The sequence below is a fragment of the Drosophila guanche genome, unplaced genomic scaffold (genome assembly GCF_900245975.1).
Source record: "Drosophila guanche unplaced genomic scaffold, DGUA_6, whole genome shotgun sequence".
Taxonomy (NCBI): domain Eukaryota; kingdom Metazoa; phylum Arthropoda; class Insecta; order Diptera; family Drosophilidae; genus Drosophila; species Drosophila guanche.
In genome coordinates, this window is record NW_022995752.1 from 4,724,575 (window position 1) to 4,737,430 (window position 12,856).

Sequence of the window (12,856 nt, forward strand, 5' to 3'; positions counted from 1 at the left end):
AAAAAAAACCTATACGGACATGAGCCACACACCCCCTCGAGCGGGTGTGAGTGTACTTTTTTGGTCAAAAGAAGAAGGGACATTTGGCAGTGGAAGTGGCATTGTCTTTCAGTTGTAAGTTCTACTTAGGAGAAAAGGGAAATGAGTTTATTGTTGCCAGTAAATATTGTGAAAATGTTTTTCCATCCCCCCCCCCCCCCTTGACCATTCCGAGTGTCGGCTTGAAATGCGAAAATCCTTTTAGGATTTCTGTGGTTTGTTTCTAGGACTTTCTTGGTTGAGGACTGCAGACCCTGCAGGGGACTACGCTCCAACATGTGGAATAGCTGGATCCTCTTACCCTGAAGTGCCTTTCCTCATTGATTTTACAATTGTTGGGCAGCTCTTTTACAGATTGCAATTGTTTAAAATATTTTTTAGCTTACAGGATGGAGGAAATAATTTCTGAAATGCATTTATTGACCACAAACAGATGTTGGGGCACTGGCGTTTAGCCTGTCTGCCATTCAATGTTGAGTTTTGGTTAGGAAATTGTTGTATGTAAAACGAATTTACGCATGTTCAAGAAGGAAATTGTTGCTTTTGATTATTCATTTGATTGCTAAAGCTGCTCTTCCCCAAGAGCCACAAACATCTTCTTGCCATTTACAGCACACATTTAGAGCAAGACAAAAATCTCTTAGCCAGCCGCAGTTCTATTCTATCTATTTTGGTTCTTAAAACCCACGACCCAAAGCAGACAGCGAAACGATGGCTGCGAGTGGCAAGACGGTGGAAGGCAGTGGAAATCCTTGTTTAAGCTAGAAAGAAAATGCTTGGTTAGCAAAAAATTGCAGAAAAAAATGAGAACGAAGGAAACGATGAGCCACTAGCAAGTGTTCAACTAATTTCAAATTAAACTCAACGACGTGGCCCCACCATCCACTGCCACCATCCTCTCTCCTCTATACCCTCGCAATGCTTGTGTCCTGCCAGCGAAGGACTGCTACGACTACGACTATCACGAGCAATTTTTCAGCATTTAAACACTCAAGTGCCAAGCTAATAAACGATATTAGTGCCAAAGCTCATTTCAACAAATATTGTCAGGGTATCTGTGCATGTGTGTGTGTGTGTGTGTGTGTGTGTGTGTGTGTGTGTGGGGGATAGGAGCTGGATGGCAGCTCCTCCTGGGCTGCCAGTGCAAACATTTTCCAAACAGTTACCAAATAAAAATGATTAGGAACGTGACTAAGAGTGCGAAAAATGTTATTTACTTAACTGATGTGAGCTCTGGGATGGCACGGCAGGCTCCAGGGATAGCGATGGGGCACTGTGAGCCACTGTGTGGGCGTGTGTTGCCCCAATGCATTGGGAGAATATACATACACATGCAACACAGATACGAGACGAACGAAAAACTTTGCTGCATTGCGGCTGCCAAGAGAGAGACTTAGAGAGGTTTGGGTGTGTGGTGGTGGTGGTGGTGGTGGTGGTGGTGGTGGGAAGAGTGTTGAAAAAATACTTGAAAATTACATGAAAACTGCACTGAGGAGCAAATGGCAATAAATGACAACAGCGTATGGCAGCACACATGCGCACCCACTCGACCCCACCCACGTTGACATTTTCTACAGTAGCAGCAACAAAGCAGAGTCAGAAAACAGCAGCAGAAGCAGAAAATTGCATATCTTTTGGGTGTGAGGAAAGGATAAAAGCTTTCACTGTGAATGGTTTTCGTTGCTGGTGATACCGTGTAAAAAGTGGGGGGAAAGAAAAGAGAACCGATGGCTGAGTCCCGCAGATCTGTATAACATTATACTTCCCCTCCATCATTTAATGTACCTTCTCTGTCCGTCCCTGTCCATTCCTTTCGTCAGTTATTTTGCTTTTGCCACAGCTTCTTCTTGGGGATTTTCCAATTGGCAGAACTATTTTTGAACAATTTCTGCTGCCACGCAACGTTTCCCTGCCGTCCATGCCCCAGCCACATCGCCATCTTCCTTTTGGCACCTCTCACACTCATGGCCAAAAGAAGTACGGAAATGGTTCGCTGATAAGGGGTTTTGTTTGGTAGAAACGCCAGAAAAAGGCCAAGAAGCGAGGGACAACAAAAATCAAACTACATCGTTATACAATATGTAAGGGGCAGGGGGAGGTAAAGGCAGCTTGACTATCCAGTGGGTACTCTGAAGAGTGTATTGGGTTTCTGCATATTTGGACAGAGTAAGCTTACAGCCACCTCCCCCCACACAGAGAAATTGAGGATTGACCGAAGAGGCTCTTGACGCGGGTGGACCTGTGGCATAGAGAGAAGATAAATTGGAGAAGGATGGGTCGACTGAAGATGCAGCAGAGGTGGAGCATGCAGCATCATTATATCTGGCATTACTTCTTCTAAGTAAATTTCCATTAAATTTATGCTAAAAATCCATCTCAATCCAAAACTCACAGAAAATATTAAGAAATGCTGCAAATTCTTCGAAACGCCTAAGAATCATCCTTGAAGCGTATGCCAACACTTTTTAAAGCCGAGGAACTGAAAAATGCATTACACTGTTTTTTGGGCTGGGCCACACATTTGTAGGAAGGATTCTCGCGGTCCCTTGAATCCATTTCTGTTTTACGAGTATTTCCATATCCTGTGGTTCCCTCAACTTCCTTCGCATGGAAGCATTTCTCCGCATCCCCGTTCATCCGGATTTCTCAGTTTCTCCGTTTCCTCCCCCACTTGGCTTTCCTTGTCTCCAGCTCTCCCTGCCTCTCCATTTCTGCAGGGCTCTCCATTTCTCTGTTTGTTGGCAGGAAATGTTGATAAAAGTGTTGCCAGCTGCAACAACGATGGCGACGGCAACGCTGCATGTAAATCATTTATGGTTTATGTAAGAACCATAGCCCTTCCCAATCTTTCGCCCATTCTCCCCTGGCATTCTGTGCATTCTCTCAGTCTCCTTATGCCCATCGAAGGCGTCGCTCCCTTCGCTCACAATGTGGCATCTTGGCCAACACTTAAGGATGATGATTGTTCAGGTAAATTCAGTTACAAATTGAAAGGTGCCACAAAAGGAGGGAGATGTTTGGATCCGAAATTCCTGACAGAGAGTACTTCTCTGTACATTCAACACTCAGAGAAAAAGTGCATGTCAAAAGGAAACACAGATATATTTATCATAAATATTTAAACAACATTAAAAGGTTTTGTAGTACTGCTCATATTTAACTACACTCTAAAATTCGAAGAATCAGAGCTACGTCTATGGATACTTACATATATCACTCAACCAAATATGTACCTTAGTATTTTTCCACGCTGAAAGTAACCTAAAGCTATGCTTCCTAGAGCAGAGCTCCTTCCACAAATCCCTCATTAATTTTCTGAACAATCTCTGCACTTGGATCTTTTTCAAAATCAATTTCAGTATCATAATTTCGATGGATTTTGCCCCATGATCTATTGATAAGTGGCGCCTGCTGTCCGCCCCCAAAAGTTCGACAATTGACTGGCTGTGTTGTAGAGGGGTCAAAGGGTATAAATATATCCCTGTCTATGTCTGCGTGTGGCAAGTGTTGGCCATGGAAGTGTTGCCTCTGTTTGCCCTGCATATTTTGTTATTAATTTTCATTTTGAATGACATGTTGACAGTCACTTTGACAGTGACAGCTCTCTGCTGCTGCTAAAACCCGGGCAACCCTAGGAAGCGGAGTGCCACGCAGAGAGAGTGTTGCATGAAATGCTAGATAAAGTTGGTTTCCTGCTGTATCCTGGGAGCCTCCTGGCAGCAGCATGACAACACAGCAACAGCCAGCATCCAGTGGATGTCAAAGGGTTTATAATATCCAAAAATACATATCCAAAAAATAAACTGCAAAGTTGAGAACATCAAAACCGAAAATGTGCAGCAGGTGTAAACAGCACTGGATAAAGCTCTCTCGCACACAAACACACATAGCAATAGAGATAGCTCGCTCTTCCTTTCCCTCCTGTTTCTGTGACTACTTCTGGCTTATCTTTCTGACCAACAAAGGGACAAAGTGGAGGGGACAGAGTCCCCTGTGCTGTTTGGCAACTGATAAAACGAACGAACCACATTGCAGTCGAGTGTCCTGCATCTTTAAATCTCTGTCCAGCTAATGGCATATTTTATTTTAAATAAACTTCTGCCTTTACAGGTTCTTTGCAGAACCAAGTACAGCTACAGCTTCCTGAGGCCTGCCAGGGCTAAGCCTAGAGTGACATTCTCTTTCCGCCTTTTCTGCCTGTTTTTATGGGCTCCAAGGGGGCCTGTGTCCTGGTGCCTTTCGCTTTTCTGCTTTCTTAATTACCCCCACTTGAAAGGCAGCAGCAGAAATGACTCAAAAATGCAGCTATGCAACAATTTGCAGACATGCAAATATTCCTCCAGAGGGTAGAGAGTGCTACGAGAGTGCTGCAACGAGTGGGCATGGCTGGGCTAGGACGTTGCCTGGATACTCTGCAATTGAAATAACCAAATTAGCATAGACATTCCCTCCTAGATCTTTCGCTCCATAAACCCTGCTACAACCCAATGATTTAATGGCATTACATTTGAACTAAATTCCTCTTCTCCACTTTCAACTCTTCTTCCCAATCGCTTGCCCTTTCCAGCGCTGAGCTCCTCCGTCTTCCATGTACCGTCCCCTCATGAACTGCCCCCTTTCTGTGTACAACTTCAGCCTTGGCGCTGCCTACGTCTATATGAGGGTTCCTTTTGGCATCCACCGTAGCGCATGTACTCGTGGAAAAAAAATACACATCCTTGACCATATTTACACTGGCTTTACAGGGGGTCATATTTGCTTTAAGCTTTTCCTTTTTTTCTTGGTCTTTGCTTTTGTGTATTTTTTTTTTCTCCTTGTTGTATGCCAAATCCAAATACAAAACTTGGGAACTGGGAAGGGAACTGCAGCAAAGACACACCACTTTGATGCCTTTAAAAAACATGCAGATGGAATTAAATGAAATCTGATTTTGTTTGTGTAAAAGATTTAAATTTCGATTTATTTTGGGTTACAATTTTCATTTTAATAAACCCTCTATTAGATCAGATTAGTTTTTGCAATAAAATATCAACAACCTGGCTTGTTTTCGACATCGTTTCTAATGTAGCCTAATACTTTTTATTGTATTATATTTCACGATTTAAAGCTAAACAAAACCTTTGCAGTGGCCAAGAAGTTGTATTTTCTGTTGTTTATTTAAGAGCTGCTTTCAGACCCGGTCCCCATGTCTCATGACCCTTGTCCCATGTCCGGTTTTCAACACCTTTTTCGCACATAAATTTTAATAACACATGCCACAGGAGGAGCTCCATTCCAATGGCAGGAGGAGGATCCCCTTCCACTGCATGTAAATTGCACCCACACGATGTTATATATACATATATATGTATATCCTATATCCTCTGAATGGATATTATGGGGCGTCTGTATGGCTGACTGGTGGTGGGGGAGCGGAGTGTTGCTGCAATACAAAACAATTCCCAAATGTAGCGACACGTTACCGTTGCTACAACGAGTGGCAGAGTTTCTGCTGCAATTGGCAAACAAGTCAAGGTGGTAAATGGCAAATGGAACAAATAGTATACGAAGTACACACACAGAAGAGGGTGGCAGAGGAGTGGGAAGAGCAGTAGCCCCTTTCCATGAGGCGGGGCTGTACTCCACTGGGAGCGACCTACATGACGCTCATTTTATGTCAACTATGCCACAAAAAAAACAGAAAAAAACGTGGCAATACTATAAGCACGACCATAGGATACTCTGTAAAAAGTGAGCTTACGGCTTTGGAAATTATGTTGTGTAAATCTGACCGAAATATTTTCCAGATTGTTGTGAAATTTGACTGTTCCATAAATATACCAAGATTTTAGATATCCATATAGTAATGGCAACAATATTTCTTTGCTAAGATGTATTAACATTGATTGATTCTTTTGGTAGTATTCACTATTTAGGTACAAAATTGCATAATAGATGTATACAGGAAATTCTATAGGGTTATCTTGGATTTGTGGAAGTTAAAAACCTTTCAACTCACGTTGAGGATGGAATATTTGAAATGATTTTTTTTCATTTTGTTATTAATGTTACTATTTATTTTATGAAGCTTACATACATATGTGAATAAACCTTTTTTAGTCACAAAGTAATTAATATAAACCCTTAAGACAGTCGATGACATGATGAAAGACCAGGTTTATGAGAGCTCAATTATTTTAAGACGAAATATAATATTTCTAGCATTTGAATGCCCAAAATCAATGTCTTTATACCAGGGCTCGCTCTCCGTTCTTGCGTTTATGTGCGGAGACAGCAAACAAAACGGAACATTAGAATACATTGGTATTGGTACGAATCATTGTAATACTCGTGTCCTATGCCCAATAGATAGGGCCATGCCGTGCCCTGCTTTATACCAAAAGAATAATCCCTTCGTGCTAGGAAACCATCATCCATCCGAATTTCTCTATAAACGCTTAGTTTACATAATCAAATGACCCCTGATCCACCATCTTCCACACTTTATAATGTCAAATAAGCTTTCAACTCTCAAAAATTCAGTGTGGCGCACTCTCATACCTAAAAAGGAGTCAAATTATTACACCAAAAGGCCAGAAACCTTCCCAAAAAAACCGCACAGAGCTCCGTTGACAACAGCAAAAGGTAAAGTCAGAGAGCGAACCCCCATTCCCTGTTTGGGGGAGCCACAAACTGCAGTCAATACACCTATAAAATATGCAATGTTTGGAATATTTTGTACATGCCCCAACATTCCCCACTTATATATAGTACATATCGTATATGTACGCGATATGCAGACAAGTTTTTACTACTATTTTTTCAGAGCGTGGGGTGGTGGCAGCGGGGAGCATATATTTTATGCATGCAGGTGAATTGATTCAATGGGCTGCCAAACAGCAGCACCAGGCACCCAAAGGAAATTAGCTTGACAGGAAATTCCACACAATACAGAGAGAAAAACCATCAAAAGCCACCATGCAGCCACCCAAAAACCGCCATGCCACATGCCGCACACACACACGTGCATCACACATAAAGCTCCTCCCGTAGGAACTGTACTGCCACTGCCACACATACTGCACAGAATGTCCGTTGACATTTCCCCACTCATGCAGCCGATTTTCATATTACATTTGGTTTGAGCTTAAATGACAAATGTGGTTGGTAAGCCGACGTCTGGGCCCGCGAGCTTCCTCCATGCCGTCTGCCTCATGCCTCACGCTCCATGCCCCAGAGATCGTAGCCATACATCCATTTATATGGACACATTTTCGGGGGTGGTGAAGTTGTGAGGCGTTTTCGTGGTTTCGTGGTATTATTGCTGAATGACAGACAGACCCTCCACTGACTGACTGAATGACTGCCTCTCGTCTGTACGTCTGCTGTTGGGTTGTATATCTGTGTGCATTTACTTGGCAGTGTGTGTCTGTGTGCGCTCTGCTGCTTCAATGTTTCTGCCTTTCCGCATTTGGCTTTGTGATTGTGATGGATTGTGGCATTGGCAACGGAGGAGTCGGTCCCAGCAATGACGACTGTTTCACTCTAATTTTTGAACTTTGCCAAACGCTAAAAAGAGTCAGAGATACAGTGATGGAGTGATTGGTAGCGGAAAAGAACGGAGAAGAGTATATGGAAATATCGGAAAATCCTATGAACATTTGAAAGGAGAACAAAGAAGAGAGAGCTCTTAAATTGTTTGATTAACAATGGCAGGGAAAAATGCCAATAAATTAATGACTTACCTTTGAAAATGCTTTCTTTAGATGGTATTCAAACCAGAAGCTTACATATTTCCCCATTCTTATACATGCTCAATCCCCCATCAATAAATACATAGCATTGCCTACCCGCTACTCTAAACTCTCTGATTAGGACCAACTCATTAAAGACCTATTCCCCGAGTCCTTACCTTCATAATGATACCAAAGAGTTGGCTTGCAGCCAAAGCAAACTTCATAAGCAATCCCCCACCCATCACAGATGGGTTGCAAAATGCAACACAAAGCTACCCCAACCCCAACCTACCCCTCAAGTTCTCAACCCGAATGCCTATCGGCAAGACCTATAAATAAATTTGCCATTTGCAAAAGTCACAAAGGGGAAAAAGAGGCAAACAGGGCCACACAAACGGTGGAAATATTTGAAAATTAATGCAAAGATACACAAAATACGAATGAAAAACCACGCATACGCAGTCGTTCACAGTCGTGGAAGAGGTTTGGAGAGGGAAAAGCAATAAAAACGGCAGACCAATGACTTGAGGGAAAATGAAAGGGAAGGGTAGTGGAGAGGAGAGGAGGAGAGGAGAAAATATCGCTTTATGGACGAAATTGTCAAACAAATGGAGCAAATACTAGAAGGCCGTCTCTGCTGCAAGTTTTTCTGGGTCTTCGTTTGCTGCTGCTGCTGCTGGTGCTCTGCCTGCCTTCCGTTCCTTCTCTTTCCACTGCCTATTTTCCTGATTCCATTCCTGCTTCTTGCACCTGTTTTCCAAGTCCTTCAGCTGCCTGTGCACCTATTTCCTAGCCCTTCTGCTCCTTCTTGCACCTGTTTTCCAAGTCCTTCTGCTGCTTCTACACCTTCTAGGCAAGCAATAAAAGTGCAGAGACATCGTTGGATGGAGTCGCCGCTTTGCATTAGGTATCTTCTGCACAAAAGCTACAACTTTACTTTAACTACAATTCAATTGATGCCCTTTTCTGAACGGGGAGATGTTTTTAATGAAATGTTGAATCAAATTCTGGTTACGTTTATAAAAATGTTAGAAGAAAAGGTTTTCTAGATTAATATTTGAAAGAAATTGTACGAAAGATTTGAATAATTTGATTAGGATTAAGTTTCCATACTTCATCCACCTGCTAATCTTTACTTATATTTTCTTCTATTTCCAGGTGAGTTTTAGAATGCTTAAAAATAACTTTTGTCAGTAAAAATCATAAGCAAATCTCAAAGAAAAATAGTAAGTAAATAAATATTTCTGCATCTATTTTCTGAACTCTTGAGGCCTTCTTCCTCTCCCTTCCTCCTCTACAGGGTACCCTTAAATTCCACACCCTTTCTGCGCTTTTTATTGCTATTTGCAATGCGATTTTAATTTGACCGCGTCTGACTACGACTACGCCGATGTCGCCGCTTCGCGAAAGGCCTTTCCTTTGCCAAAGCAGCGGCGCAGAAACTTAATTTTCCAACGGCGCTTGTTGTTTTTGCTTTTCTCTTATTCGTTTTTGCATTGGCAGCGCGGGCAAAAACTTTCGACTTTCCCGCCAGTTGCTGAAACTTTTGCCATTTTCGTGTTGCTCTTGCTGTTGTTGTTGGCTATTTGTTGCTTCGCTGCGCCAGACGACGATGACGCTGACGACAAAACCAATCTATCCCTTTGCTTCCTGTCCCTGTCCCTAGCTTGGCCATTCCCCATTCCGCGTGGTGCTTGTCTTTTGGGATGACAAAATTTTAATATAGTCGGTAACATGCGACGGCCACATTGGCCGACTGCCATTTACTGTGGCTTCTAAGGAGGCTTCCTTCTTAGACCTTGACTTAAGGTAGAGACCCCATGCTTGGGCGTGTTACTCAATTTTGTTTCCAAAATAAATTTTATTTTATTGGTTTTTTTTTAACAGGTAAAGAGGCTGGCCTGACTTCAACCCATAAGTGGGTGTACACGATGAGTTTTCCAACGATGGGGTTTTTATGATTTCATGGTTTAAACACAGAAATGTCGTTGTAGTCCTATTATTATTTGTTTACTGTTTAAATTCTTTAAAATTTGCAGTGAAATTTGCAAAGCACTAAGCTACAGATATACAAAGTACCAGGTATAAAAGTTGTGACTCCTACGAAGCATCTCACATGTTCCTACTCGTTAATACATTTTTTTGTGATTTAATTATGTTTTCTTTAATTTTGCTAACATTCTTCTTGGTAAATTCGTACTAAAATACCATCGGCAAAAGACTCATAGTTTATGCGCTCTTTTACCGCTTCATCGTTTCCCATTTCATCGCGCCTTCCATGCTGCTTATGAACTCTGGCAACTCTGGTGAGCGCCCCTTGTAAATTGTCTCTAGTCCGTTTGGGGGCATAACCGCCTCTGATGCTACTTAAGACGTTTTCCTTTGACTCAACCTTTGGTCCTAGTCCAGCCCCACGCCTGGACCTGCAGTGTGGCTCCCCTCCAATGGTGTCTGGCCTTCCTCTTTTTTGGCAAATATTTTGCGTTTTTGGCAAAATGACATCCCTTTGGAGAGGGCATCTCTTCTTTTTGGCTAAATTCAGTTTATGGTTAGTTTTTTCCCCTTCAGATTGCGTACTTAGCCGCCGTTTCCTGGGGGAAATTAAAATGTGCTTAACGGAGTAAATAACCGAACCAGAAACAGGGGGAAGGATGCTTTAAGAAGGGCACTAACGTTGACATTGAGAATGGTAAAAGTTGGTATTTTTGGGGAATTTATGTCAATTCTTGATTGTGTTCTTCATTGTGGAAGATGCAAATTTTTGTACTTTAGGAGCTTATTCTATTAGAATATTCTAAGTAGTTAGAGATGCATGTAGGCCACATTCTCCATTCCCTATTTTTGGCCAAATTTGCTCCTATCTATTTGCAGTTTAATATATGTACATATGTATCTTTATATGTATCTGTAGACCTCTTTCCTTCAAATTTCTACTACCTTTTGCTGCACATTTGTATGGCTTCTTTTTTGTGTGGCTCTGTTTGAGCATCACAAATATTATTTCATTTGCTTTTGCAATTTTTCGCGCTCTAGGGGCGCCATGTTATTCGAGTGCATATATTGACAATAGGGGAAAAGGCAGGAGGGGTAGAAAAGCAATCGCTATCCATGCTTCATGTCGTCTGGCATTCGCATTGATTTCGGGCTTGATGCACAAGTATCACTCTTTTCTCTGGTTCCGCCCCTCTATTCGATTCGCTGCGCCTTTCGCAATGCTAATGAAGTGCTTATGGGGAAAGGGATGTATGGGGGAGGGCCTGACAGTTCAATGACTCGTTTGCAAGTTGAGTGCATTCATGGGTGTCGTCTTAAGTGCATGTCATTCAACTGCAAAGATTTACAAGTATCTTTTAGCAATCAATATTTTTATGATATATATACATATGTATGTGGTAATCGTTTGACTTCAAGTTTATTTGAGAAAATTGTTATTACAGGTAGAAAGGACCAAAGGTAGAAGGACCAAAAAATGAATACACTCTAGAAGTTCGTAAAATGCAACAATCAGATGAAAATGAATCACAGTTCCAAAAATAATTGTAATTGCAAAATGTGTTATGTATCTCTTCTCATTTGAGGTTTTATTTATCCAAGTCATGACCTTTAAACTTTGCTCCTCTTATCCAGAAAGCGCCAGCCTCTCTATAACATATTTCATATACAATTTGAACAGAAGATAGCCTACAGTTATTTGTGTGCGAAAATCAAACACAGGGCCAAGACGGGCTAAAAGTAAGCAAGAAAAAAGCAGCGATATGGTTTATTAAATTTTTGAAGCCCGAAGCCAATCCCAACCACACGGTGGGAGTAGAGTTATAGAGGGGTGGTGGGGCTGTGTGCGTCGAAGGGCAATTGAATTTGGAAGCCATCGCATGACATCGTATCGATGGTGAAAATTGTGCTAATGATTACACTGGCGGAGTCTTTCGTGCAGTAGGAACAAAGGAAAGAAAGTCTTTCTAGCGCCACTCGAGACTGTCTGGAGAGGAGCGACGAGCTCGAAAGATACTTTCAAGTGACCAAGGTTGATTGGTGGTTCACTGTTGCCGACTCCCGCTGTGATTGAGTTCTCAGATGCTGATGCTGTGCCTCCCAATACATTTCCAGCCATGCATCTTCCTGCCGTTCACGGGTATCCACTGGCAGAAACCCTTCCATCAGATCCATTTCGATCTCATCATCCTCATCGTTGGGTAGCACAATGGGCTTCGCTCCAAACAATAGTGCCAGCTTATAGATACCCAATGCCACGAGGCTCATGAACCAGCCCAGAATCACACCAAAGGCCATGCATGAGGCGGCCCTAATGAAGTAACCAAAGGTCGTGTGGAGCTCGCAGTGGAAGTGGGCAATGCGTTTCGACAGATCTTCCACATAATCCATTTTTAGATTTTACGTGAATTAAATTTTGAATATTTTGTTATGTTTAAAAATTATAGGAAAACTTTTTCAAAATGTATGAAATTTAGGGATGAAAACAACGATAAAGACGACTCGGATCAACCATTGCCATGATAAAAAGTCTCGCATAAAAGTTTTGCTTAACGTTTGTGTAGTTTACATATTCCCTGAGTTTTCCTTCAGTTCCAAAAGTCCGTTCGAAGCATTGTTTTACATGCAAAAAAAAGTCCAAGCAAAATGGTTATCCTAAATCCCATTGAAATTGTCTGCGTCTACGTGGTGCAGCCCATCATTGACTTCCTGGGCTACCTCCTGGAGGTGCACTACGTGGCCTATCTGTCGGGTCTGGCAGTCATTGGGATCATCATCGGACTCCTCTTCAGCATTGTATCGGTGATCTGGTATAAGAGCACTCACGGAGATGAACCCAACCAGTTGCCAAAGGAAGAAACACCCAATTTGGAGGGTGTTTACATACAAGAAGGTCCCTTCAATAAGAAGGACGACTAGAAACAGATAAAGAAAACAAAATACACAAGCGTCGCGCTCTCTCTCTCTCAATCTTCCACAAATAATTCAAGGGGTGGCACAGACGTTGACCAAATAGAGCGCATCTAAAAGAGAAGAATAAAGAAAGACAATGTCATATGGAGTTTTAATAGAAGTATTTTAAAGTTATGATGGCTTTTTCCGAAAATCTG

The 12,856-nt window shown here is 42.1% G+C and overlaps 3 protein-coding genes across 3 annotated transcripts in view; 2 read left to right on the forward strand and 1 right to left on the reverse strand.

Moving 5' to 3' along the window:
• Positions 1–12,856, forward strand: part of LOC117588066 (discoidin domain-containing receptor 2) — a 139,597-nt gene that overhangs the window by 93,043 nt on the left and 33,698 nt on the right. The gene's annotated exons all lie outside the window — the stretch shown is intronic.
• Positions 11,475–12,209, reverse strand: LOC117588077. Its single transcript, XM_034279142.1, has one exon. The coding sequence runs from the start codon at positions 12,135–12,137 to the stop codon at positions 11,766–11,768; it is 372 nt and encodes a 123-aa protein (XP_034135033.1). The 5' UTR covers positions 12,138–12,209; the 3' UTR covers positions 11,475–11,765.
• On the forward strand, positions 12,349–12,734 carry LOC117588078. Its single transcript, XM_034279143.1, has one exon. It carries the CDS (start codon positions 12,393–12,395, stop codon positions 12,663–12,665), a length of 273 nt encoding a protein of 90 aa, XP_034135034.1. The 5' UTR covers positions 12,349–12,392; the 3' UTR covers positions 12,666–12,734.

What these genes read in the sequence shown, in the direction of transcription:
- LOC117588077 (XM_034279142.1), bottom strand. Translation starts at nt 12,137, where the DNA reads ATGGATTATGTGGAAGATCTGTCGAAACGCATTGCCCACTTCCACTGC.
- LOC117588078 (XM_034279143.1), top strand. Translation starts at nt 12,393, where the DNA reads ATGGTTATCCTAAATCCCATTGAAATTGTCTGCGTCTACGTGGTGCAG.